General features: G+C 43.3%; 1 protein-coding gene across 6 annotated transcripts in view; it reads right to left on the reverse strand.

Annotated features, from left to right (window-relative positions):
- Nucleotides 1-76: 76 nt before the first annotated feature.
- drc12 (dynein regulatory complex subunit 12 homolog) overlaps nt 77-24822 on the reverse strand; it is a 36859-nt gene continuing 12113 nt past the window's right edge. For 3 of the 6 annotated variants that reach the window (XM_072238168.1, XM_072238170.1, XM_072238169.1), the window contains 5 exons: nt 24268-24333; nt 11960-12079; nt 6335-6427; nt 3148-3278; nt 77-341 (listed from right to left, as the gene is read on the reverse strand). In XM_072238168.1, the coding sequence (XP_072094269.1) occupies nt 213-341; nt 3148-3278; nt 6335-6427; nt 11960-12079; nt 24268-24333 (539 nt within the window). In that variant the 3' untranslated portion in view covers nt 77-212. The remainder of the gene's footprint in view (nt 342-3147; nt 3279-6334; nt 6428-11959; nt 12080-24267; nt 24334-24822) is intronic. The other 3 variants (XM_072238174.1, XM_072238172.1, XM_072238171.1) reach the window with 3 other exon arrangements.

Below are 24822 nucleotides of genomic sequence, written 5' to 3' on the forward strand. Positions count from 1 at the left end.
ATGGTTTAAGAATTCAGACAATGCCTTGCCTTAGGCAAAAAATTCTGCTCTGAACCAAAAATGTAAAGAGGTTAAAAATATTATTTTTATTATCTCAAATAAAAACAGGAACTTTTAGATTTAGTCAACTTCCCAACAGAAGGCTCTGGGAAGTGGGAAGGTTTGAATGGAGATGAAGGCGCTCAGATAGTCTCTCTAACGCCACCCATGCATTAAATGTCCCGTGGGTTGAGCCCAAATTCAAGCAGTTTCTTCTTGTGCTCTGCGTGTAAATTTGTTGCTGCTTTCTCCCACTGCAGCCTAGCCTTCTTCAGCTCGTTCAGGAGCAGGTCCAGGCTATTCTGTACCAAAGAGGAGGAAGAGAACAGTCAGGAGACTCACCATTTACAAGTTACCAATCTTACAGTTGTCCAGGGAAAAGAAGGTAAATGCTTATCAACCAGTTTTAGAGTTCAAATTCCTAAAGCTTTCAGATTTTGAGGGGGAAGAGAAGACTGGTAGATAAGGAGCCCCAAAGTTGAAACAACAAATTAAAAGAACTGTGACATTGGCCTTGTAGAACCACATTCAGCTCTAACAGTTAGTACCAATTTCAAAGTAGAGATCTGCTCTTGTTTGTTTTCATGCCCCATGTGCTCCCGTCCCCACCCCGGTCCCCTGTCCCTGCCCTACTCTGGCCCCTGTATCACTGAGTACTCCGCCTCCCACCTGTTTTCCATTATTACCTGTTTTGCTACCACCTGTGTCTCATTGTGTTCCACCTATCATCTGCCTCTGTTTATTGCTCAGTGTATTTTAGTCCTGTGTTTGCACCTGTGTTTTGCCAGACTGTGCCAGTTTATCTTGATTGTTTTGGTTTTTGACTCTGCCTGTTTCCTGATTCTATTGTTGGATTTCTTTATCTCTGCCTGAACTTTGATGCTGACTTTGTTGCCTCTCTGGATTTGTTACTCAATAAACATCACAGTCTGCTCAGTACTTGGTCTGCGATTGGGTCCCTGCTCCGGTGCCCTGACAAATTCAAGAAGGGAAATAGAGATAATCCTAGAAACTACAGTAGACCCATGTGGTACAGATGTTACTGGAGAGGATTCTTAAGGATAGGATTTATGAGCAGTTGGAAAACCATGGCCTAATTATGGACAGTCAACATGGGTTTGTGCAGGGCAAATCATCTTTTACTAACGGTTGATTTTCTTCTTTTTGAGGAGGCGACCAAGGAGATTGATGAACGTAGACATAGAGTTGTTCTTTACATGGACTTCAGTAAGGTGTTTGACAAGGTCCTCTTGGGAGACTCATCCAGAAAATTAAGATACATGGAATCCATAATGAATTGGCCACTTGGATTCAGAATTACCTTACCCATAGAAAGAGGGTAGTGGTTGAAGGGACAAGTTCTGGCAGGAGGTCTATGACTAGCGGTGTTCCCAGCAATCTGTATTGGTACCTCCGCTGTTTGTGGTATATATAAATGACCTGGATTAAAATGTAGATGGTTGGGTTAGTAAATTCATGGACAATATGAAGATTAGTGGTGTGGGTAGTATAGAAGATTGGCAAAGGATACAGTGGGATATAGATCATTTGCAAAAATAGGCAGAGAAATTGCAAAAGGTGTTTAATCTGGCCAAATATGAGTTGTGCACTTTGGGAGATCAAATATAAAGGGACAGTACACTGTTAATGGCAAGACCCTTAATAGTGTTGATGTGCCGTTTGATCTAGGGGTCCATGTCCATAGTTCCTTGAAAGTGGCTCCACAAGTTTGTAGGATGGTTTAAAAAAAAAAGGATGCTTGTCTTTATTAGCTGAGAAATTGAGTTCCAGAGTCAGGAAGTTATGGTTCATCTTTATAAATCTCTAGTTATGCCACATCCAGCGTATTGCAGTCAGTTCTGGTGGCTCATTACAGGAAAAAAGTTAGATTTTATAGAGGATTCAGGAAAGGTTTATCAGGATGCTGGATTAGAGGGCATGTGCTGTGGTGAGAGGTTTGACAAACTTGGGCTTGTTTTCTCTGGACCTGATAGGAGTTTGTGAGATTACTTGAAACATACAGTGGGTATCTTTCTCCCAGAATCAAAATGTCTAATACTAGAGGCCATGCAAATAAGATTAGGTGGGGTGTTCAAAGGAGATGTCCGAGACAAGTTTTATTACACAAAGTGGTGGTGCCTTGAATGCGCTGCCAGGGGTGGTGATGGAGGCAAATATGACAGAGGTCTTAGAAAAGCACATGGCTGTGCAGAGAATGAACGGATATAGACATTATAGAAGCGATCCGTTTACTTAGACGATTAATTAGTTCGGTACAATGTCTGCTCCTGTGCTGTACCTTTCCACTTGGCAAAGACCAAAATCAGAGACTATAAATAAAGACAATAAATTTTAAAGTGAATTCAGGAGAACCTTCAATACCCAAAGGGTGAAGAGAATATAACATTCACTATCACAAGGCAGAGTTGAGATAAACAACATTAAGAAAGAAAGGGCTGTTGAATATGCTGAAAGGTTGAGATGAGGAGCTGTGAGAGGAGCACAGCAGGGAGCATTGATTGGTTAAGTCAGAAGGTCTGTTTCTAAGCTTTACATTTAGATGAATTGTTGCTCCATGTATCATACATCTGGATCTTCTATACCTTACTCTGGGTGTTTAGAGTTCAGTTGCTGTGACAAAAGGCAACACAATGAGGTATGTTCACTGATAAGAGTGCCTGTTATAACCACAGATCACTCTAAAGCTATCTACAGCCAGTAAGGACTAAGAAAACACGGCCAAGAATTTCAAACTCCGGAGACGCAAGACCAGATAACCTATTCTGATATTGGTTAAAGAGGTTTCCCATACTTTTGATTGAAATGGAATCATTAAGTAATGTATATCGATCTAAAGGTTATGGGCAGGTCACCTGATGCGAATGATAGAGCAATTGGCAGGGCAGTACTGCCACAGGTTGGAGCATCAGATTGGACTTTGTACTCGAAGTTCTGAAGTGGGATTTGAACACAGTCACGTGACTTCAAAACAAGAGTGTTGTCTATTGTGCCATCATTATAATGCATTTAATTTCCAGCAATAACATCTGTTAAACAAGCATGTGTCAGTCTGTCTGTCACATCTTGTGGGTTGTCAATGATACTTACATGGAGGATGGCCTCATATTCAGTTTCCATGTTGTCAATTTTCATCTGGAGCTCTTTGATGGTAGAATCTTTCTCCTTGATGACTTGCACTTTCTCCTCCTGTGTCTTCACTAGCTGCTGCTGACACAATGCTGACATGAAGTTACAGCAGTGAATTAGCACCTACCAATAACTCACAATTTGAAGCCCACCCTGGTCAGTTATCTACCGTGATAACACATTCTGCTGCCTCAGCGTATTCACCCATGACTGCAACCCAACCCAACATAGTAATTTCAGCATGTATAGAGTGTCATAACATATTTCACAGTCCTAGGCTATCCCCCGTGCTTTACCACTAATGAAGTACTTAGGAGTGTTGTTGCTGTTGTGATATTGCAAGTATGGCAGCCATCACAATTCTGTATCATCACTGCAATCCAACAGAACCTCACCGAGCCCTACTCGGTATCTACAGGTATCACAGTTAGTTATACTCAGACATCATCTACTTACTCATTAAAATCACTATTGATCGTGTTTACAACAGTGAATTGATATATACACCAACACTTTTACTGGCTCAGAAATTGGATTGATGAGCATCTGTGAGCACAGCTGAGACAAAAGTCAATCTAACCTAGTGCAGGTTACACTAATGATCATTTCTGAATAAGACTGTGTGCATGTGAGTTCAGACTGGACACTAATCACATTTATGCATTCAATGTTCTTCAAGAGTGAGACGCGCCACCTAATGATGTCACAGTCCATCTTCTCCCTTTGTGTTTTAAGTTCATTTTTCGGAATCTAGGCATCACCAGCATTAATTGACGATCCCTAACTACCCTTGAAAAAGGCAGCTTGCTAGGCTACTTCAGAGACTATTTATGAGACAGCCGTATGGAATGGAGTTACATAAAAGCCAGATTGAGTCAGAACAACTGATTTTCCCCCCTTAAGGATATCAGGTTTTTAACAACAATCCAGTAGTTTTTGTGGTTAATATTTCTAAGTTCAGTTCCAAATTTTTTCCAAAGGTTTCTCTGAATTCCAAACTATTAACTGAATTTAAATTCCAGTTGTTGTGGTGGGATTTGAACTCAGGCCTCTGGATTGTTATTTAAGGTCTTTGAATTACCGGTTGTATGATTTAATCGCTGCATCACCCTTGCTGATATTAACTGGAGCTGACAGATGCAACTCAATCCTTTGTGGTGAGGTACAGCACAAACGGAAGAATGTTGTTCTTCTTTGCTGCTACTTTAAGGGACACTGCTGACAGAGGGAGGCCAACTGGTGACAATTTAGACTCATCACATGCTACTTAAACACTCCCAAAGTCCCACAAACAGCAAGTGTTTTCTCCGGCATTATGCTGAGGTTCTCAGTTCATGGATGCTCCTGTAGTGACAGCTGAGCACACACGATCAGCAAAATTTATCATGAGGTCATTAGTGTCACTGTGGAAACCCAAATGGGATGAGTGCCTCAGCAGCTAAATGTAGTGGACAAAACATCTTGATGAAAATGCAGCAGCTCAAATGACAGTGATAAGGTCTATTGTTGAAAAAAATCAAAAGAATGTAGTGATTACAATGAAGTTGTGAGTGGGCATATCTGGCAGATTGTTTGGTGGTTTGGTGGCCTGCCATTCATTTTAGAGACAGAATGGTCTCCACTATTGGAATCAGGCAATAGATTCATGAGAGTCCCCTTCTTGTACAGCTAACCTCCTTCCCAATCTTCACTGTCTTTGTTTAAATGAGAACAAGGAGGGAACATTGAGGAACCTTTTTACTAACAACCCTTGGGAGATGGGACTTCTGAGTGGGATAGTGGAAAGAATAGAATGTCATTCGAGGTCAGTGTGTGTGCACGTGTGCTTGCTTGAATATTTTTGTCAGTGTCAACATCGAAATTGTCAAGGTCTAGCAGACAATGGACCAAGTGCTGGTAAATGGGATTAGCATCGAAGGTGCTTAATGGTCAATGTAGAAGTGGCGGCTTAAGAGTAATGTTTTATGCTGAATGATTCTACAATTCTGCTGTAGCATTGTTCCATAGTATGAGGATTCTCACCCTCTCCAAACATTGCCACTCCCTGCCAGGTTCTTCTGAAGAGGCCCTGCACACAATTCAAAATCCTTGACCACCACTCATGCCCCAAGAACAAAAGGCATTCTTCCTGGTTACTGTCTTCTGAATTAGGACTTCAATGTCATGTGGGGCAAATCTTGGTGCTCACTCCTCTCTGGTGTGCATTGTTGTTCTCCAGCTGCCATAGAGATTAAGCTTTTAAGGGCCGACACCAAGGGTTGAGGCTTTGTAAGGCATTGGTCAGACTGCACTTGGAGTTTTGTAAGTAGTTTTGGGCCCTTTATCTTAGAATATGTGCAGGCATAGGAGAGGATCCAGAGGAGGTTCATGAGAATTATGCCAGAAATGAAAGGGTTAATGTATGAGGAGCATTTGATGGCTCTGGCCCTGTACTCGCTGAAGTTTAGAAGAATGAGTGGGGATCTCATTGAAACCTATCTGATATCGAAAGGCCTTGATAGAGTGAATGTAGAGAGGATGTTTTCTATAGTTGGGGAGTCTAGGATAGGGGGCACAGCATCAGAATAGAGGGACGTTCATTTAGAATGGAGATGAGAAGGAACTTCTTTAGCCATATGTGGAATTCATTGCCACAGATGGCTGTGGAGGCTAGGCCATTGGGTATATTTAAAGCGGAGGTTGATAGGTTCTTGATTGGTAAGGGTGTCAAATGTTTACGAAGAGGAGGCAAGAGAATGAAGTTGAGGGGAATAATAAATCAACCATGATGGATTGGTGGAGCAGACTTGATGGGCTGAGTGGCCTAATACTGCTCCTATGTCTTATGGTCTTAACGACACCCTTCTGTACTAGTGGTCAGAGGCTCTAAATGAGTGTGATCCCATTGGGAACCTCACAGGTTCTGTGTGAACACAGTTCTGGGTGTTCCTGTTTCAAATGCCATTTTTATCAATTGTAACATACTTATCAGGGGACTTGACTGATATTTGTATTAAATTCAATGGTTATTTAATGCACCAAAAATTTCTTGGCTGCTATACATCCACAATCAAATATGCCACAGTTACACAACAATCACTCATTCTCTCACTGTCCCACTGTGTTACTGTCTGTGTAAGTCTCCTTGTTGATTCCACCTAGAACTCACTGAGCTGCTGCTGCAGATGACCGACCTCAATCTCCAGCTGATGGACTCGAAGGTCCAGTTCTGACCGCATCGTCTTGTACTGACGGGTCATATCTGGAAGTTGGAGAGAATGGCAGTGGTTACACAGGAAGCCTTTACGCAATAGCTACATAATTTCTCAGAAGGTCAATTCACCTCCATCAGTTCTCCGCCACACACTCCAGGAGCTGTGCAATAGTCTGCTGAAACTCTAAACCTGTTGAAATCAAGTGGCATGCAGAAATACTAGAGGGGGAATGAGGAGAGACGTTGAGAGGGGGATGGAGGTGGGTTGCTGAGTACTGGGCAGGAGTGGGGGGGGCTACCCCTTTCACCTCCAGTTGAACTTTGAGATCTCCATTTTGCAGAGACTGTATACTCCTGGTTTAAATCTACATCTTGCAGAACGATCAACCAAAATCTGAACCCATCAAGCAGCTAAAACAGAAATAGAATCAGGAGTATGCTATTCTTCCCCTTGTGCTTGTTCTGTCATTCAATATGATCATGGTTAATCTTATACATCAGTTCCACTTTCCTGCACTAATCTCATATCTCTTAATATCTTAAAAACTGAGGTGTCTTGGTGAGGAATTACAAATGTTCACCATCCTCTGGATGACGAAATTTCTTCCCCTTGGTCTTGAATGGGCGACCCTTATTCTGAGACTGTGAGGCATTGTTCTAGATACTCCATCTGTGAAAAATTGCTACCTGTTATGTAGCCTCTCCTCTTGTAGGCTCATGTAGATAAGCCTACAAGAGGAGAGGCTGTACTTGATCTGGTACTTGGAAATGAACCTGGTCAGGTGTCAGGTCTCTCAGTGGAAGAGCATTTTGGAGATAGTGATCACAATTCTATCTCCTTTACAATAGCATTGGAGAGGGATAGGAACAGACAAGTTAGGAAAGCGTTTAACTGGAGTAAGGGGAAATGTGAGGCTATCAGGCAGGAACTTGGAAGCATAAACTGGAAACAGATGTTCTTAGGGAAATGTATGGAAGAAATGTGGCAAATGTTCAGGGGATATTTGCGTGGAGTTTTGCAGAGGTACGTTCCGATGAGACAGGGAAAGGATGGTAGGGTACAGGAACCATGGTGTACAAAGGCTGTTGTAGATCTAGTCAAGAAGAAAAGAAAAGCTTACGAAAGGTTCAAAAAGCTAGGTAATGATAGAGAGCTAGAAGATTATAAGGCTAGCAGGACGGAACTCAAGAAAGATATTATGAGAGCCAGAAGGGGCCATGAGAAGGCCTTGGCGGACAGGATTAAGGAAAACCCCAAGGCATTCTACAAGTATGTGAAGAGCAAGAGGATAAGATGTGAGAGAATAGGACCAATCAAGTGTGACAGTGGAAAAGTGTGTATGGAACAGGAGGCGATAGCAGAGGTACTTAATGAGTACTTTGCTTCAGTATTCACTACAGAAAAGGATCTTGGCAATTGTAGGGATGATTTACAGTGGATTGAAAAGCTTGAGCATGTAGATATTAAGAAAGAAGATGTGCAGGAGCTTTTGGAAAGCACCAGGTTGGATAAGTCACTGGGACTGGACGGGATATACCCCAGGCTACTGTGGGAGGCGAGGGAGGAGATTGCTGAGCCTCTGGCGATGATCTTTGCATCATCAATTGGGACGGGAGAAGTTCCAGAGGATTGGAGGGTTGTGGATGTTGTTCCGTTATTCAAGAAAGGGAGTAGGGATACCCCAGGAAATTATACACCAGTGAGTCTTATTTCAGTGGTTGGTAAGTTGATGGAAAAGATCCTGAGAATCAGGATTTATGAACATTTAGAGGGGCATAATATGATTAGGAATAGTCAGCATGGCTTTGTCAAGGGCAGGTTATGCCTTACGAGCCTGATTGAATTTTTGGAGGATGTGACAAAAAGCATTGATGAAGGTAGAGCAGTAGATGTAGTGTATATGGATTTCAGCAAGGCATTTGACAAGGTACCCCATGCAAGGCTTATTGAGAAAGTGAGGAGGCATAGGATCCAAGGGAAAATTGCTTTGTGGATCCAGAACTGGCTTGCCCACAGAAGGCAAAGAGTGGTTGTAGATGGGTCATATTCTGCATGGAGGTCGGTCACCAGTGGTGTGCCTCAGGGATCTGTTCTGGGACCCCTACTCTTCATGATTTTTATAAATGACCTGGATGAAGAAGTGGAGGGATGGGTTAGTAAATTTGCTGATGACAGAAAGGTTGGAGGTATTGTGGATAGTGTGGGGGGCTGTCAGAGGTTACAGTGGGACATTGATAGGATGCAAAAAATGGGCTGAGAAGTGGCAGATGGAGTTCAACCCGGATAAGTGTGAGGTGGTTCATTTTGGTAGGTCAAATATGATCACAGAATATGGCATTAATGGTAAGACTCTTGGCAGTGTGGTGGATCCGAGGGATCTTGGGATCCGAGTCCATAGGACACTCAAGGCTGCTGTGCAGGTTGACTCTGTGGTTAAGAAGGCATATGGTGCATTGGCCTTCATCAATCGTGGGATTGAGTTTAGGAGCCGAGAGGTAATGTTGCAGCTGTATAGGACCCTGGTCAGACCCCACTTGGAGTACTGTGCTCAGTTCTGGTCACCTCACTATAGAAAGTATGTGGAAACCATAGAAAGGGTTCAGAGGAGATTTACAAGGATGTTGCCTGGATTGTGGAGCATGTCTTATGAGAATAGGTTGAGTGAACTCGGCCTTTTCTCCTTGGAGCGACAGAGGATGAGAGGTGACCTGACAGAGGTGTACAAGATGATGAGAGGCATTGATCGTGTGGATAGTCAGAGGCTTTTTCCCAGGGCTGAAATAGTTAGCACGAGAGGGCACAGTTTTAAGGTGCTTGGAAATAGGTACAGAGGAGATATCAGGGGTAAGTTCTTTACACAGAGAGTGGTGAGTGCGTGGAATGGGCTGCCGGCAACAGCAGTGGAGGCGGATACGACAGGGTCTTTTAAGAGACTCCTGGACATGTATATGGAGCTCAGAAAAATAGAGGGCTATGGGTAACCCTAGGTTATTTCTCAAGTAAGGACATGTTTGGCACAGCTTTGTGGGCCGAAGGGCCTGTATTGTGCTGTAGGTTTGCTTTGTTTCTATGTTTCTCTTTATCTACCCTGTTATGTCCTTTTAAGATTTTTAAACATTTTATTGGGACCTTATCTCAATATTGTAAAATCAAGGGAACCCAATCTGTGTAATCTCCCCTTGTATAGTAAAGTTATAATTGCAGTGAATTTTCAATTTACTTCCTCCACTGCAATATATCCTTCCTTATTTAATGAGAGCAGACGGTATACAATACTTCAGATGCTATTTCAGCAAAGTTTCGGCAAGCCATCATTCCTCTTGTATACAACGCATCTTACAGTAAATGCCAACATATTGTTTGCTTTCCCAATTACCTGCTGTACCTGCATATTAGCTTCCAGTGATTTGTGTACAAGGACTTCTGGTCCCTTATGTACGTTTCAGTCCTGATTGTTTAAAAGATATTCCGCCTCTCCATTTCTGCCAAAGTAGGTGACCTCATATTACTTCACATTGTATTCCATCTGACATGTACATATCTATTCATTTAGTCTGCCTATATCATGCTGAAATTTTTCCACATCCTCTTCACAGTGTTCCCTGACACCTGATAGTGTCAAACTAGAAGCTGATGGGTGAGCAAGTCTGGGTGAACACATGGTCAAGGAGTCAGAAAGCCAAGGAGATCACAGAGGGGGAGAAGTGAGAAAGGGCTTCACTGAACTCAGACCCTGTTTTCATCCATCCTCCTGTCCAGCAAATATGGACATATCTCCTCGTCCAATTCATTGACACATGTTGTTAACAACAGGAACCTCTGCACCAATCCATGCATATCCTCATTGGTTAAAGACAACCAACTGCAAAAAAAAGTTCAATTTTTTCTGATTCTAAGTTTTTCCTGTCTGTTACTCAATCTTCAATCCACACCATTATATCTCATCTGCAATCACTGGTGCTCTGACCTTTTTTACCTTATGCGATCTTATTGAAGGCCTAAAAGTCCAAATACTACACATCAACTAGTTTGTTACAACCTAAAAAAAATGCTAACAGAGTTGTTTAACATGACTTTCCTTTCATGAATCTGTGTTGCTTCTACTCAGACCCATTAATACTTATAAGATGTCCTGTTACCACTTCCTTAATAATAAAATCCAGCATTTTTCTCACTACTGATGTCAAGCTAACTGGTCCATAGTAATACAAAGCACTAGAGGAACTCAGCAGGTCAGGCAGCATCCATGGAAGTGAATAAACAGTCAACGTTTCAGGCTGAGACCCTTCTTCAGGACTGGAAAGGAAGGGGGAAGAAGCTAGAGTAAGGTGGGGAAGAGGAAGGAGTACAAGCTAGACGGTGATAGATGAGCGAATCTTGGTAAGCACATGGTCAAAGAGTCAGAGAGCAGAAGAGATCACAAAAGGGAAGCAGTGAGAGAGGGTCTCATGAACTCAAACCCTGTTTTCACCCATCCTCCTTCTTAGTTTTCTCCTCCTCTCCTTTCTATATAGCTATTTCTGGAGTCCTACAATATAGCTACTCCCAGAGGATTGCAAACTACTCGTACCAATGACCTATTTTCTTTGTAATTTCTCAGTGCTTCCAAACTGATTTTACATCTTGATCTTCCAAGCCAAGGTCATTTTATCTCAATTGTGTTAATCCTTTCTCATCAGAGATATTTTGCCTTTTTTCCCTAATCTAAACCATTCTTCCATATTGTCATACTCCATGGAATTCAGTATCCAGACTTACTCCCTTTGCAATCACATCACTGTGATGGCTATCAGGTTATACCAGTTTATGTCTATTTGTTCCATCATACTGATTTAGAGTCAAAGTAATTTTCACATTGAAAGCCTACCAAGTCCATGATAGCTCTTGCCAAGCAAAACAGTCAGTTCCATTCTCCACATTTGCCCACTGCTCTGCAAATACTTTAGGCATCTAATCAATTTTGCTTTGTAATCACTGATTATTTCCATTTCCATGATCCTCATAGGCAGCAAGTTCCAGATTACTTTCTTGCATGACAAAAGTTCTTCCTCAGATCTTCCATGAATCACTTACGGAAACACTTAAATCTGTACCCCTCGATGTGTAATGGGAACAGCTATCTTCAACAACCTTATTTTAACCCATCAAAATCTTGTCCACCTCAAAAAATAAATTTTGTTTCCTAAAGGAGAGTAGTGAATTCCATTTGCTTCCTGACTGTATAAATTAATTATAATTAAATATTCATCTGAATTTCTTATGCTTGACCTGTCTCTTCAAGTTTATCTCATCCAAATAGCTATTTTCCCTTTGCATAGTTGGATTGCTAGTCAGTCTTTGTGGCTGATTCTGATTCTGGATGACAGAAGGGGGTAGAGATGAAGCAACCTCCTCTGTTTCAGGTTTCTGAGGCTATGTTGCCTTTTACACTGGCCAGCACAAATCCGCTAATTCAGTGCAGACTTGAGTCATATTCTGGCAATGCTCATGTTTCTCTTCAGATTCAATTCAATACCACATCTGAGACACACTCTCCAACTCTGAGCATGAATTCTATCCCATGTACATTGCTTCTTTACCTGAATGAATCGATTTCTTAATGGCCTGCTCTTCTTTCAAGTCATTCTTGAGAACCTGTAGCTTTGCCTTCCATTCCTCCTTGACCAGCAAAGCCTGTCTTGCAATGTCCCTCCGCAGAACTGGTGTTTAGAAGATAAGACAGCATTGTCATCATAAGACACATCAAAACTGTGGAGGTCAGAGTCTGGGTATTCATTCCCTCCCCTGCCTGTGCAAATTGGCTGCAGTATGTGCCATCTACAAAATCCACTGTAGTTACTTCCCCTTCCCCAAATCCTTGACCTCTGCTTCCTAGAAATGGTAGGTATCTGGGAGCACCTGCAGGTTGCCCTGACTCGGAAATATATTTCATACCGACTGGGTCTATATACTGGAACTCCCTTCCCAATGGCAGTGTGGAAACACTTTCAGCAGAAGGTCTGCAACAGATTCCAAAGGAGGCTCATTTAGGGATGGCCTTGCCTGCAATGCTTATATCTCAAAAATGAATAAGAAATTAGCCGTTTGGCTTCATGCTTTACATTCTGCCTTTTAATAAGATTGTGGCCTATCTAGTACCTCAGCTGCACTTTTCTTCACTAACTCCATGTTATTTGATTCACTAACATACAAAAGTTTATCAATCACTTAAATGTACACAGTAACTGAGCTTCCATGGTGATTTTCAAAAGTTCACTACGCTTTGGCTGAAGGCATCTCTTCCCATCTTAGCACTACGGCCAACTTTATTCTGAGACTGTGAACCCTTGTTCTAGGCATCCCAGCCAAAGGAAACATTTCCCTGCATCTGTCCTGTCGAGCCCCATAGGAAATGTTTATGTTTGAATGAGATTCCGTGTTATTCTAATAAACTCTAAACTGTATAGACTCACTCAGCTTAACCTCCCCCCCTCAAAAAAGATAAACATTCTCCCCTGTAATCAATCTCATGAATCTTTATTACCCTCCTTCTACCTCACGTACATCCTTCCTTAGGTAGGGAGATCATACCTGTTACGCAATATTCCAGGTGTACTCAGATCATTGTCCTTTTTAATTTCAGTAAGACATTGTTACTCTCATACTCAATGAAGACCAATGTACCATTTGATTTCATAAGGTCATAGAACACTACAGCATAGAAACAGGCCCTTCAGCCCATCTGATCTGTGCTGAACTATAAATTTGTCTAGTCCCACTGACCTGCAACCAGACCATACCCCTCCCATCCACATACTTATCCAATTTTCTCTTAAGTGTTGAAGTGAATCCTGAATCCAACACTTCCGCTGGCAGCTCGTTCAACACTCTCACTACCCTCTGAGTGAAGGTGTTCCCCTCATGTTTCCCTTAAATATTTCACTTTTCACCCTTAACCCATGGCCTCTAGTTCTAATCTCACCCAACCTCAGTGGAAAAAGCCTGCTTGCATTTACTCTATCTTTACACCTCATAATTTTGTATGCCTCCCCTCATTCTCCTATGCTCTAGGGAATGAACATAGAACAGAGAATAGTAGAGCACAGTACAGGCCCTTCGGCCCACAATGTTGTGCCAACCCTCAAACCCTGCCTCCCATATAAGCCCCCACCTTAAATTCCTCCATATACCTGTCTAGTAGTCTCTTAAACTTCACTAGTGTATCTGCCTCCACCACTGACTCAGGCAGTGCATTCCACGCACCAACCACTCTCTGAGTAAAAAACCTTCCTCTAATGTCCCCCTTGGACTTCCCATCCCTTACCTTAAAGCCATGTCCTCTTTTATTGAGCAGTGGTGCCTGGGGAAGAGGCGCTGGCTATCCACTCTATCTATTCCTCTTATTATCTTGTACACCTCTATCATGTCTCCTCTCATCCTCCTTCTCTCCAAAGAGTAAAGCCCTAGCTTTCCCTTTCCCTATAACTCAGGTCTTCAAGTCCTAGCAACATCCTCGAAAACGTTCTCTGTACTCTTTCAATTTTATTGATGTCTTTCCTGTAGGTAGGTGACTAGACAGCACACACAACTCCAAATTAGGCCTCACCTACATGCTATATAACTTCAACATAACATCTCAAATCCTGTGCTCCATACATTGATTTATGAAGGCCAATATGCCAAAAGCTCTCTTTATGACCTATCTACTGTGACCCCACTTTCAAGGAAGTATGGATCTGTATTCCCAGATTTCTCTGTTCTCAGTGCCCTACCGCTCACTGTCTAAGCCCTGCCCTGGTTGGTCCACATCAAAGTGCAACACCACAGACACCACAGATGGCATTAAATTCCACCTGCCATTTTTCAGGCCATTTTTCCAGTTGGTCCAGATCCTACTGCAAGCTTTGATAGCCTTCCTTGCTGTCCACATGCACCAGCCCCCAGCCTTGGTGTCATCTGCAAATTTGCTGATTCAGTTTACTACATCATCCAGTTATTTGATATAGGTGACAAACACCAATGGACCCAGCACCGATCCCTGTGGCACTCCACTAGTCACAGGCCTCCAGTCAGACAGGCAACCATTTACTACCACTCTCTGGCTTCTCCCACAAAGACAATGTCTAATCCAATTTACTACTTGAATGCCAAGCAATTGAATATTCTTGACAAACCTCCCATGCGGGACCTTGTCAAAGGCCTTGCTAAAGTTGATGTAGACAACATCCACTGCCTTGTCTTCATCAACTTTCATGCTAACTGCCTTAAAAAACTCTATAAGTTTGGTTAGACACGACTTACCTTGCACAAAGCCATGTTGACTATCCCTAATCAGTCCCTGACTATCCAAATACTTATATATCCAGTCCCATAGAATATCTTCCAATAACTTACCCACGACTGGTGTCAGGCTCACAGGCCTTTTATTTGCCGGCTTATTTTTAGAGTCTTTCTTAAACAACAGAGTAACATTAGCTAACCTTGCGAGGTCTCATGCAATTTCTGCACTAGCCTCCCACAGGGTCCTTGTTAGGCCCTGGAGATTTATCCACCCTAATTTGCATCAAGACAGCAAACATCTTCTCCTCTGTAATCTTTATAGGGTCCATGACCTTGCTGCTTTTTTGCCTCACTCCTATAGACTCTGTGTCCATTGCCTGAGTAAATACAGAAGCAAGAAATCCATTTAAGCACTCGCCTCATCTCTTTTGGCTCCACGCATCGATTACCATTCTGATCTTCCAGAGGACCAAATTTGTTCCTTGTAAACCTTTTGCTCTCAACATATCAAAAGAATCCCTTGAGATTCTCCTTCACTGTATCTGCTAGAGAAACCTCAAGCCCTCTTTTAGTTGTCTTGAAGTATTCTCTTGCATTCTTTACACTCAAGTACCTCATTTGTTCCTACCTGCCTATACCTGCTTCTTCTTCTTACCAAGGCCTCAACATCTCTCAAAAACCAAGGTTCTCTAAACCTGTTACCCATGACTTTTATTCTGACAGGAACATACAAATATTGTATTGTCAAAATTTCACTTTTGAAGGCCTCCCACTTGCCAAGCACACTTTTGCCAGAAAACAACCAATCCCAATCCACAATTGCTGGGTCTTTTCTGATACCAACAAAATTGGCCTTACTCCAATTTAGAATCTCAACCCAAAGACCTTTTCCATAGTTAACTTGAAACTAACTATATGGTTTCCTTCAGGGAAAATCTTGCCTGATGAACCTGCTGGAATTTTTTGAGGAGATTACACATAGGATAGATAGAGGGGATGCAGTGGATGTTGTATATTTGGACTTTCAGAGGGCCTTTGACAGGGTGCCACACATGTGGCTGCTTACCAAGTTAAGAGCTCATGGAATTATAGGAAAGTTACTAAGATGGTTAGAACATTGACTGATTGGTAGGAGGCAGGAGTGGGAATAAAAGGGTCCTTTTCTGGTTGGCTGCCAGTGATAGTGGTGTTCCGCAGGGGGTCAGTGTTGGAACTGCTTTTTATGCTGTATATCAATGACTTAGATGATGGAATAGATGGCTTTGTTGCCAAGTTTTCAGATGATACAAAGATTGTTGGAGGGACAGGTAGTGTTGAGGAAACAGGTAGTCTGCAGAAGGACTTTGACAGAATGGGCAAGAAAGCAGCAAATGAACTACAATGTTGGAAAATATATGGTCATGCACTTTGGTAGTAGAAATAAATGTGTAGACTATTTTCTAAATGAGGAGAAAATCTGAAAATCTGAGATGCAAAGGGACTTGGGAGTCCTTGTGCAAAACAACTTAAAGGTTAACTTGCAGGTAGAGTTGGTGGTGAGGAAGGCAAATGCAATGTTAGCATTCATTTCAAGAGTTCTAGAATACAAGGGCAGGGATGTGATGCTGAGGCTTTATAAGGCACTGGTGAGGCCTCACCTTGAGTATTGTGAACAATTTTGGGCTCTTCATCTAAGAAAAGATGTGCTGGCATTGGAGAGGAGGTTCACAAGGATGATTCCGGGAGTAAAAGGGTTATCATATGAGGAATATTTGATAGCTCTGGGTCTGTACTCGCTGGAATTTAGAAGGATGAGGGGGGATCTCATTGAAACCTTTTGAATGTTGAAAGGCCTTGTGACAAGAATACACATAGATTAAGATGTCAGCTGTCCTGTGTGATCAGCAGTTGGTCTGCCATCTGTCTTCAGGAGAGAGAGAGATAAGGAAAACAATGGAGCAGCATTTGGAGATGTGTAATGAAGGGACGGGAGAGAGAGTAACAGAAGGAGGGAGCTGTCAAGAGCAGCTCCCCCTTTGAACCCTGAACTGTTTGAAGTGATGGACAGGCGATACCCCAGCAGGGGGATAAAAAGGGACAGGTTCGCTAAGGCAGGACACACACGACACCCGAGGTAACGAGACCCTGGAAGCAGTGCGCCTCTCACAAGTCGGTGGGAAGTTTTGGACGGCTGGTCGCGGGACCAAGCCATAGACGCTCAGGGTGGAAAGGCACGATCGGCGGGAACCTGGTGTGTGTCCACCCTTGCCTGGGTGCCAGGTTCACCGCAGGGAAACGATTCATATCTGGAAACGGAGGGGTCACGGTCGGTGACCTCAGATGACATCACAAAGGGCTCGCACGAAAGCTGACTGCGAAGGTCTGTGTGGAAGCCGTTTGAATATTCATTCGTTTTGCTCTCTCTCTCCTCCCCCCCACTGTCTGCGAACTGAACTGAACTAAATTGAACTGAACTTTGCGTCACTTTGAAATTGGTCATTTACCCCTAGACAACGATAGAGATTGATTGATCCTGTTATCTTAATTCTGTGTACATGTATGTTTATCATTGCTGAACTGTTGCATTCATTATCCTTTTGATTAGAGTACTGTGTTGCTTGTTTCTTTAATAAAACTTTCTTAGTTCTAGTAATCCAGACTCGAACTGAGTGATCCATTTCTGCTGGTTTGGCAACCCAGTTACGGGGTACGTAACAGCCTAGACAGAGTAGATGTGGAAAGGAAGTTTCCCATGATAGGAGAGTGTAGGACAAGAGGGCACAGCCTCAGGATAGGGGGCGTCTACTTAAAACAGAGATGCAGAGAAATTTCTTTAGCCAGAGGGTGGTGAATTTGTGGAATATGTTACCACAGGCAGCTGTGGAGGCCAGGATGTTGGGTGTATTTAAGGCGGAGGTTGATAGGTTCTCGATTAGTCAGGGTGTGAAAGGTTATGGGGACAAGGCACAAGATTGGAGTTGAGGAGGGTGAAAAAGGATCAGCCAAGATTGAATAGCAAAACAGACTCGATGGGCCATATGGCCTTATTCTGCTCCTATGTCTTATGGTCTATGGCAGTGGTCCCCAACCTCCGGGCCCCGAAGCATGCAGGCGTGCAGCGGTAGCTGGAGCGCACCCAGCATATCTTTAAGAAAAAAGCCAAAATAAACAAGTTAATTAATTAGGTGCCGGCTGGCACGTAAATGTCAGCCCAGATCAGAGGCGATTGCCGATTTCACTTGCTCTACGCAATGTTCACTCCTCTTTCCAGGGCGCTGGAGACTCAGCTGTTCCATAGTTTGGTCAACTTAAACGCCAGCCCAGACAGGCTGAAAAGACAGGGCTGTCAGGATCGAGGTGACATGTTGAATCTACACAAACTTCTAATAAAGTATAGTCACTGCCATGCTTTCTTTGTAATGACAGTTATGTGCTAGTCCCAGGACAGATTCTCTGACACTTTTCAGAGAGAGAAACATCAATCCTTAATGCCGAAGAATTTAGAGTTATTGACCCTCTCCACCTCAGTTCCTATAACGAAGACTGGCTTCTGGGCGGTACCTAATTAATTAGCTTGTTTATTTCGGCTTTTTTCTTAAAGATGTGCTGTGTGCGCTCCGGCTACCGCTGCACCCCTGCATGCTTCGCAGCCCGGTATCGGTCCGCAGCCCGAAGATTGGGGACCATTGGTCTATGGTCTTATGATTACTAGATGCAAAGTGCTTCCCTACACAAACTTCTGTCACCTACCCTGTCTCATTCTCCAATAGGAGATCTAGTATCACACTCCCTTTCCTGAACACATTTGACAAACTCTATCCCATCCAGCCCTTTTACAGTATGGGGGTCCCAGTCAATATGTGGAAAGATAAAATCACCTACTATAACAACCTTATGTTTCTTGCAACAGTCTGCCATCTCTCTACAAATTTGCTCCTCTAGACCACGTTGACTAATAGGGGGTCTACAATATAATCCAATTAATGTTGTCATCCTTTTGTTATCCCTCAGTTCCACCAATATAGCCTCCTCACTAGTCAAGCTCTCTAGTCCGTCCTGTCTGAGCACTGCCATGACATTTTCCCTGACCTGTAACACCACCCCTCCTCCTTTAATCCCTCCCACTCTGTCATGTCTAAAACAACAAAATCCTGGATCATTGAGCTGCCAGTCCTGCCCCTTTTGCAACCAAATCTCACTAATAGCTACAATGTCATAATTCCATGTGCTGATCCATGCCCTGAGCTCATCTGCCTTTCCTACAATACTCCTTACATTGAAATGTACACAGCTCAGAGCATTAGTCTCACCATGCTCATCATGTCAATTCCTGACTTTGTACATAGGCTTAACAACATCTTTCCCCACAACCTCTCCACTAGCTCTGGTTCCTATCCCTCTGCAACTCTAGTTTAAGCCTCATCCCCTGCAGTACGAGCAAACCTTCCCACTAGGATATTGGTCCCCTTCAGGTCAGGTGCAAACCATCCCTTCTGTACAGGTCCCACCTTCCCTGGAAGACAGCCCAATGATCCAAAAAATCTTATGCTCTCCCTCCTACGCCAACTCTTTAGCCATGTGTTAAACTGTAAAATCTTCCTATTTCTGGCCTCACTAGCTCATGGCATGGTAGCAATCCTGAGGTCACAACCTTGGAAGTCCTGTCCTTTAACTTACCACCTAACTCCCGGAACTCACTTTGCAGTACCTCAACAGCCATCCTATCCATGTCATTGGTACCAACATGGATAACGGCCTCTAGCTGCTGACCCTCCCACTTAATAATGCTATGGACTGGATCCGAGATGTCACTGACCCTGGCATATGGGAGACAACATACCATCTGGGAATCTCATTCTTCTCCACAGAAGTGTTGGATCTTCTTAAAAACATCAAGATTGATAAATCCCCAGGGCCGGATGTGATATACCCCAGGTTGCTGTGGGAAGCAAGAGAAGAAATCGCTGGAGCAGTAGCTATGATCTTTGAATCCCATTTGGCTGCAGGGGAGGTGCTGGAGGATTGGAGAACGACAAATGTAGTTCCTTTGTTTGAAAAAGGTAATAGGGAAAGTCCTGGGAACTATAGACCGGAGAGTCTTACGTTTGTGGTCCGCAAACTATTGGAAAGGATTCTTAAGTCCTACTTTGGAAACTTTTTGGAAAGACATTTTTAATATTATTTCAAAGATATTGAATATAGATATTTCTCTCCATCCTATTACCGCTATTTTTGGATTACCTAAAATTACCAGTAATCTTTCCCCTTCAGCCTGTAGAATGATTGCATTTCTTACTTTAATGGCGAAAAGATGTATTTTACAACATTGGAAGGAGATTAATGCTCCAACTATGTTCCTTTGGTTTTCCCAGACGATACTATGTTTAAATTTGGAGAAAATCAGAAGTAATCTTTATGATACTTCAGTTAAATTTGAACAGACCTGGAGACCTTTTATTCAACATTTTCATTTAATGTAATTTTTTTCTCTTTGCCCATATTTACACTCCCTTCTTGCTTTTTTAACTGTTTTTAATGGAGGTCGGGTTTGAGGATGTGATTGTTTTAAGTTGTTTAACTCTACTTGTTACCTAGTTAGCCCATTGCTTTGCTTTGCTTTTTAGATTAGTTGCACGGTGGGTTTTTTTGGGGGGTTTTTTAGGTTTTTTCTTCTCTTTATTGATATGTATGGAAAATTAGTATACATTTATATTACCTCGTTATTTTATATCTAAACTGCACTGTTTGTACTAACTTTTTTTTGTGTATTACTATCTCTTGCAAATTTATATTGCAACAGTGTATTAGTGTCTACATGGTTTACTTTTTGTGTACTAATTTAATAAAAAGATTTAAAAAGAAAAAAAGAAGAATAGGATCTATGAGCACTTGGAGAACTACAGTCCTCTCAAGGATAGTCAACATGGCTTTGTGAAGGGAAGGTCGAGCCTCACGAGCCTAATTGAGTTTTTTGAAGAGGTAACAAAAGAAATTGATTAGGGTAGGGCGGTAGATGTGGTCTACATGGATTTTAGCAAGGCATTTGACAGGGTCCCCCACGAGAGACTCATCCAGAAAGTCATGAGGCGTGGGATCAGTGGAACCTTGGCTGTTTGGATAAAAAATTGGCTTAAAGGAAGAAAGCAGAGGGTAGTAGTGGAAGGAAAGTATTCTGCCTGGAGGTCGGTGACTAGTGGGTTGCCGCAAGGATCTGGGCTGGGACCCCTGCTCTTTGTGATTTTTATAAATGACCTAGATGAAGAGGCGGAAGGATGGGTGAGTAAGTTTGTGGATGACACGAAGATTGGAGGAGTTGTGAATGGAGCTGTAGGTTGTCGGAGGTTACAAGAGGATATAGACAGGATGCAAAGTTGGGCAGAAAAGTGGCAGATGGAGTTCAATCCGGATAAGTGTGAGTTGATGCATTTTGGAAGGACAAGCCAGAAGGCTGAGTACAGGGTTAATTGTCGGTTACTTAAGAGTGTGGATGAACAGAGGGACCTTGGGGTTCAAATCTATACATCCCTCAAGGTTGCTGCACAGGTTGCTAGGATAGTTAAGAAGGCCTAGGGGATGCTAGGCTTCATTAATAGGGGGATTGAGTTCAAGAGTAGAGAGGTCATGTTGCAACTCTACAAATCTCTGGTGAGACCACACTTAGAGTATTGTGCAACACACATCAAGGTTGCTGGTGAACGCAGCAGGCCAGGCAGCATCTCTAGGAAGAGGTACAGTCGACGTTTCAGGCCGAGACCCTTCATCAGGACTAACTGAAGGAAGAGTTAGTAAGAGATTTGAAAGTGGGAGGGCGAGGGGGAGATCCAAAATGATGGGAGAAGACAGGAGGGGGAGGGATGGAGCCAAGAGTTGGACAGATGATTGGCAAAGGGGATATGAGAGGATCATGGGACAGGAGGCCCAGGGAGAAGGAAAAGGAGGGGGGGGGAACCCAAAGGATGGGCAAGGGGTATAGTCAGAGGGACAGAGGGAGAAAAAGGAGAGTGAGAGAAAGAATGTGTGCATATAAATAAATAAATAATGGATGGGGTGCGATGGGAGGTGGGGCATTAGCGGAAGTTAGAGAAGTCAATGTTCATGCCATCAGGTTTGGAGGCTACCCAGATGGAATATAAGGTGTTGTTCCTCCAACCTGAGTGTGGCTTCATCTTTACAGTAGAGGAGGCCGTGGATAGACATGTCAGAATGGGAATGGGATGTGGAATTAAAATATGTGGCCACTGGGAGATCCTGCTTTCTCTGGCGGACAGAGCTTAGGTGTTCAGCAAAGCGGTCTCCCAGTCTGTGTCGGGTCTCGCCAATATATAGAAGGCCACATCGGGAGCACCAGACGCAGTACATCACCCCAGCGGACTCACAGGTGAAGTGTCGCCTCACCTGGAAGGACTGTCTGGGGCCTTGAATGGTGGTGAGGGAGGAAGTGTAAGGGCATGTGTAACACTTGTTCCGCTTACACGGATAAGTGCCAGGAGGGAGATCAGTGGGGAGGGATGGGGGGGACGAATGGACAAGGGAGTCGTGTAGGGAGCAATCCTTGCGGAAAGCAGAGGGCGGAGGAAGGGAAAGATGTGCTTAGTGGTGGGATCCCGTTGGAGGTGGCAGAAGTTACGGAGAATAATATGTTGGACCCGGAGGCTGGTGGGGTGGTAGGTGAGGACCAGAGGAACCCTATTCCTAGTGGGGTGGCGGGAGGATGGAGTGAGAGCAGAGGTGCATCAAATGGGGGAGATGCGTTTGAGAGCAGAGTTGATGGTGGAGGAAGGGAAGCCCCTTTCTTTGAAAAAGGAGGACATCTCCCTCATCCTGGAATGAAAAGCCTCATCCTGAGAGCAGATGCGGCGGAGACGGAAGAATTGCAAGGAGGGGATGGCATTTTTGTAAGAGACAGGGTGAGAAGAGGAATAGTCCAGATAGCTGTGAGAGTCCGTAGACTTATAGTAGACATCAGTGCATAAGTATTGTGTTCAGTTCTGGTCACCTCATTATAGGAAGGATGTGGAAGCTATGGAGAGGGTGCAGAGGAGATTTACCAGGATGTTGCCTGGATTGGAAAACAAGTCTTATGAGGCAAGTTTAGCAGAGCTGGCACTTTTCTCTTTGGAGCGTAGAAGGATGAGAGGGGACTTGATAGAGGTCTACAAGATTATGAGGGGCACAGATAGGGTGGATAGCCAGTACCTGTTTCCCAGGGCATGAATAGCAAACACCAGAGGGCATATGTACAAAGTTAAGGGAGGGAAGTTTAGGGGAGACATCAGGGGTAAGTTTTTACACAGAGGGTTGTGGGTGCCAGGAATGACTTGCCAGGGATGGTGGTGGAGACTAAAACATTAAGGGTATATAAGAGCCTCTTGGACAGGCACATGGATAAAAGAAAAATAGAGGGTTACGGGGTAGTGTGGGTTTAGTACGTTTTTTTAAAAAGGAATATATGGGTCAGCACAACATTAAGGGTCGAAGGGCCTGTACTGTGCTGTAGTATTCTAGTGTCTAGTGTCTAGAACCGCCTGTCTGTTCTCCTAACCAACGAATCCCCTATCACCACAGCCTGCCTCTTCTTCTCCCTCCCCCACCTTCCCTTCTGAGCCACAGAGCCAGACTCAGTTGCCAGAGATCTGTCTGCTGTGGCTTTCCTCTGCTAGGTCATTCCCACCACCCCCTCCCCCCCCCCCCCCCAACAGTATCCACCAGTGTTATTGAGGGGAATGGCCACAGGAGCATTCTGCACTGGCTGCCTATCCCCTCCCCTCTCCTGACAGTCACCCAGTTTCCTGTGTCCTACCTCCCTGTGTGTCCTGTTGATCACTCCCTCAGCCTCCCAAATGATCCAGAGTTCATTCAACATGGTCTGTTAGAAGCTGCAGCTGGATGCACTTCATGTGCAAAGGATCCTATCTGTATGACTCACAGCTTAATATGACAACTGCTCTGCCTGAGACTGTAAGAAACTACAGGGAATTATGGACATAATTTACTACATTATTGAAACCAGCCTCTGTCTACACTTCTCACTGCCTCAGTAAAGTAACCACCATAATCAAAGACCCCCATCCACCTTGTGCATTCTCTCTTCTCCCATTGGGTACCAGCAGGCCCAAGAACAGTTTCTATTCCACTGTTCTAAGACCACTGAAAGGGCCTCTTGTACGATAAGATAGACTCTCGACTGTATAATTGTCACGGCTTTGTACCTTATTGTCTGCTAGCACTGCACTTTCTCTGTAACAGTGATATATTCCGGATTCTGTTATTGCTTTTGTGACAAAATGATCTGTATGGATGGCATTGCAAAACAAAGCTTTCCACTGTACTTTGGCAATAAAAACTAATTTAACAGTTCCCTAATTTAATAAAGACTTTAAAGTGTCTCCTTGCATTAATATGAAGAGTAACATCCAATAGACAATCCGGCAGCCCAGCATCATCAAACACACAAACGTTGGATTATTGGAGTTTTGTATCTGCTTTTAACTGGGACTTTGGAAAACTGACAGGCTGGTGGTAATGTATGGTGTTAGTGGCACCACTGACAGGCACTATGCAATTTCAGCTCCTTATTTCTACTCCATCTCTCCAACAGTTAATAAATTTAGGACAACTTAATTTTAAATACTGTATTATTCTCTCTTACCTAACTGGTTTTTCAGTGATTCCACTTGATGTACAGTTTGTTTGTATTTCTCTTCAACATTGTCTCCTTTGACATGAGGAATGGTTGGGGGTTGGGATGGGACAGAGTCCAGGAATTGGAAGAGATTTGCCAAACAAGGAGGCAGTGAGACAAAGAAGAGCATTAATAGATTTACTTGATAAAATTGTCCTTATTTTCAAATTAACTCAGTCTGAGGTATTCTTTTGCCTGTCCCAGGATCAGATTACAGAGCACAGCTATTTCCTGAGGAACAGAATTACAGTGTCTGCAGTACTGAAGCAACCCACACTGGTCAAAGCAGCTGTTTATACAATTGCAAGGCTCCCAACCTAATTACCCTTTCCCCAAAATGTCCCTATACCTTTATCTAACATGTGCTTCAAATCTCCTTTTAAATGTTGCAATGTTTTTTTCTTAAACTGTTCCACATGGCAGCAAGTTCTACTTTTACTGCTTGTATCTTTGCTTTTTTGAGGAGATCCATGAACGGGTGAGGGGTTTTTACATTTACCATTCTAACATTTATTAACAAAT

Source organism: Mobula birostris, chromosome 20, assembly GCF_030028105.1.
Source record: "Mobula birostris isolate sMobBir1 chromosome 20, sMobBir1.hap1, whole genome shotgun sequence".
NCBI lineage: Eukaryota > Metazoa > Chordata > Chondrichthyes > Myliobatiformes > Myliobatidae > Mobula > Mobula birostris.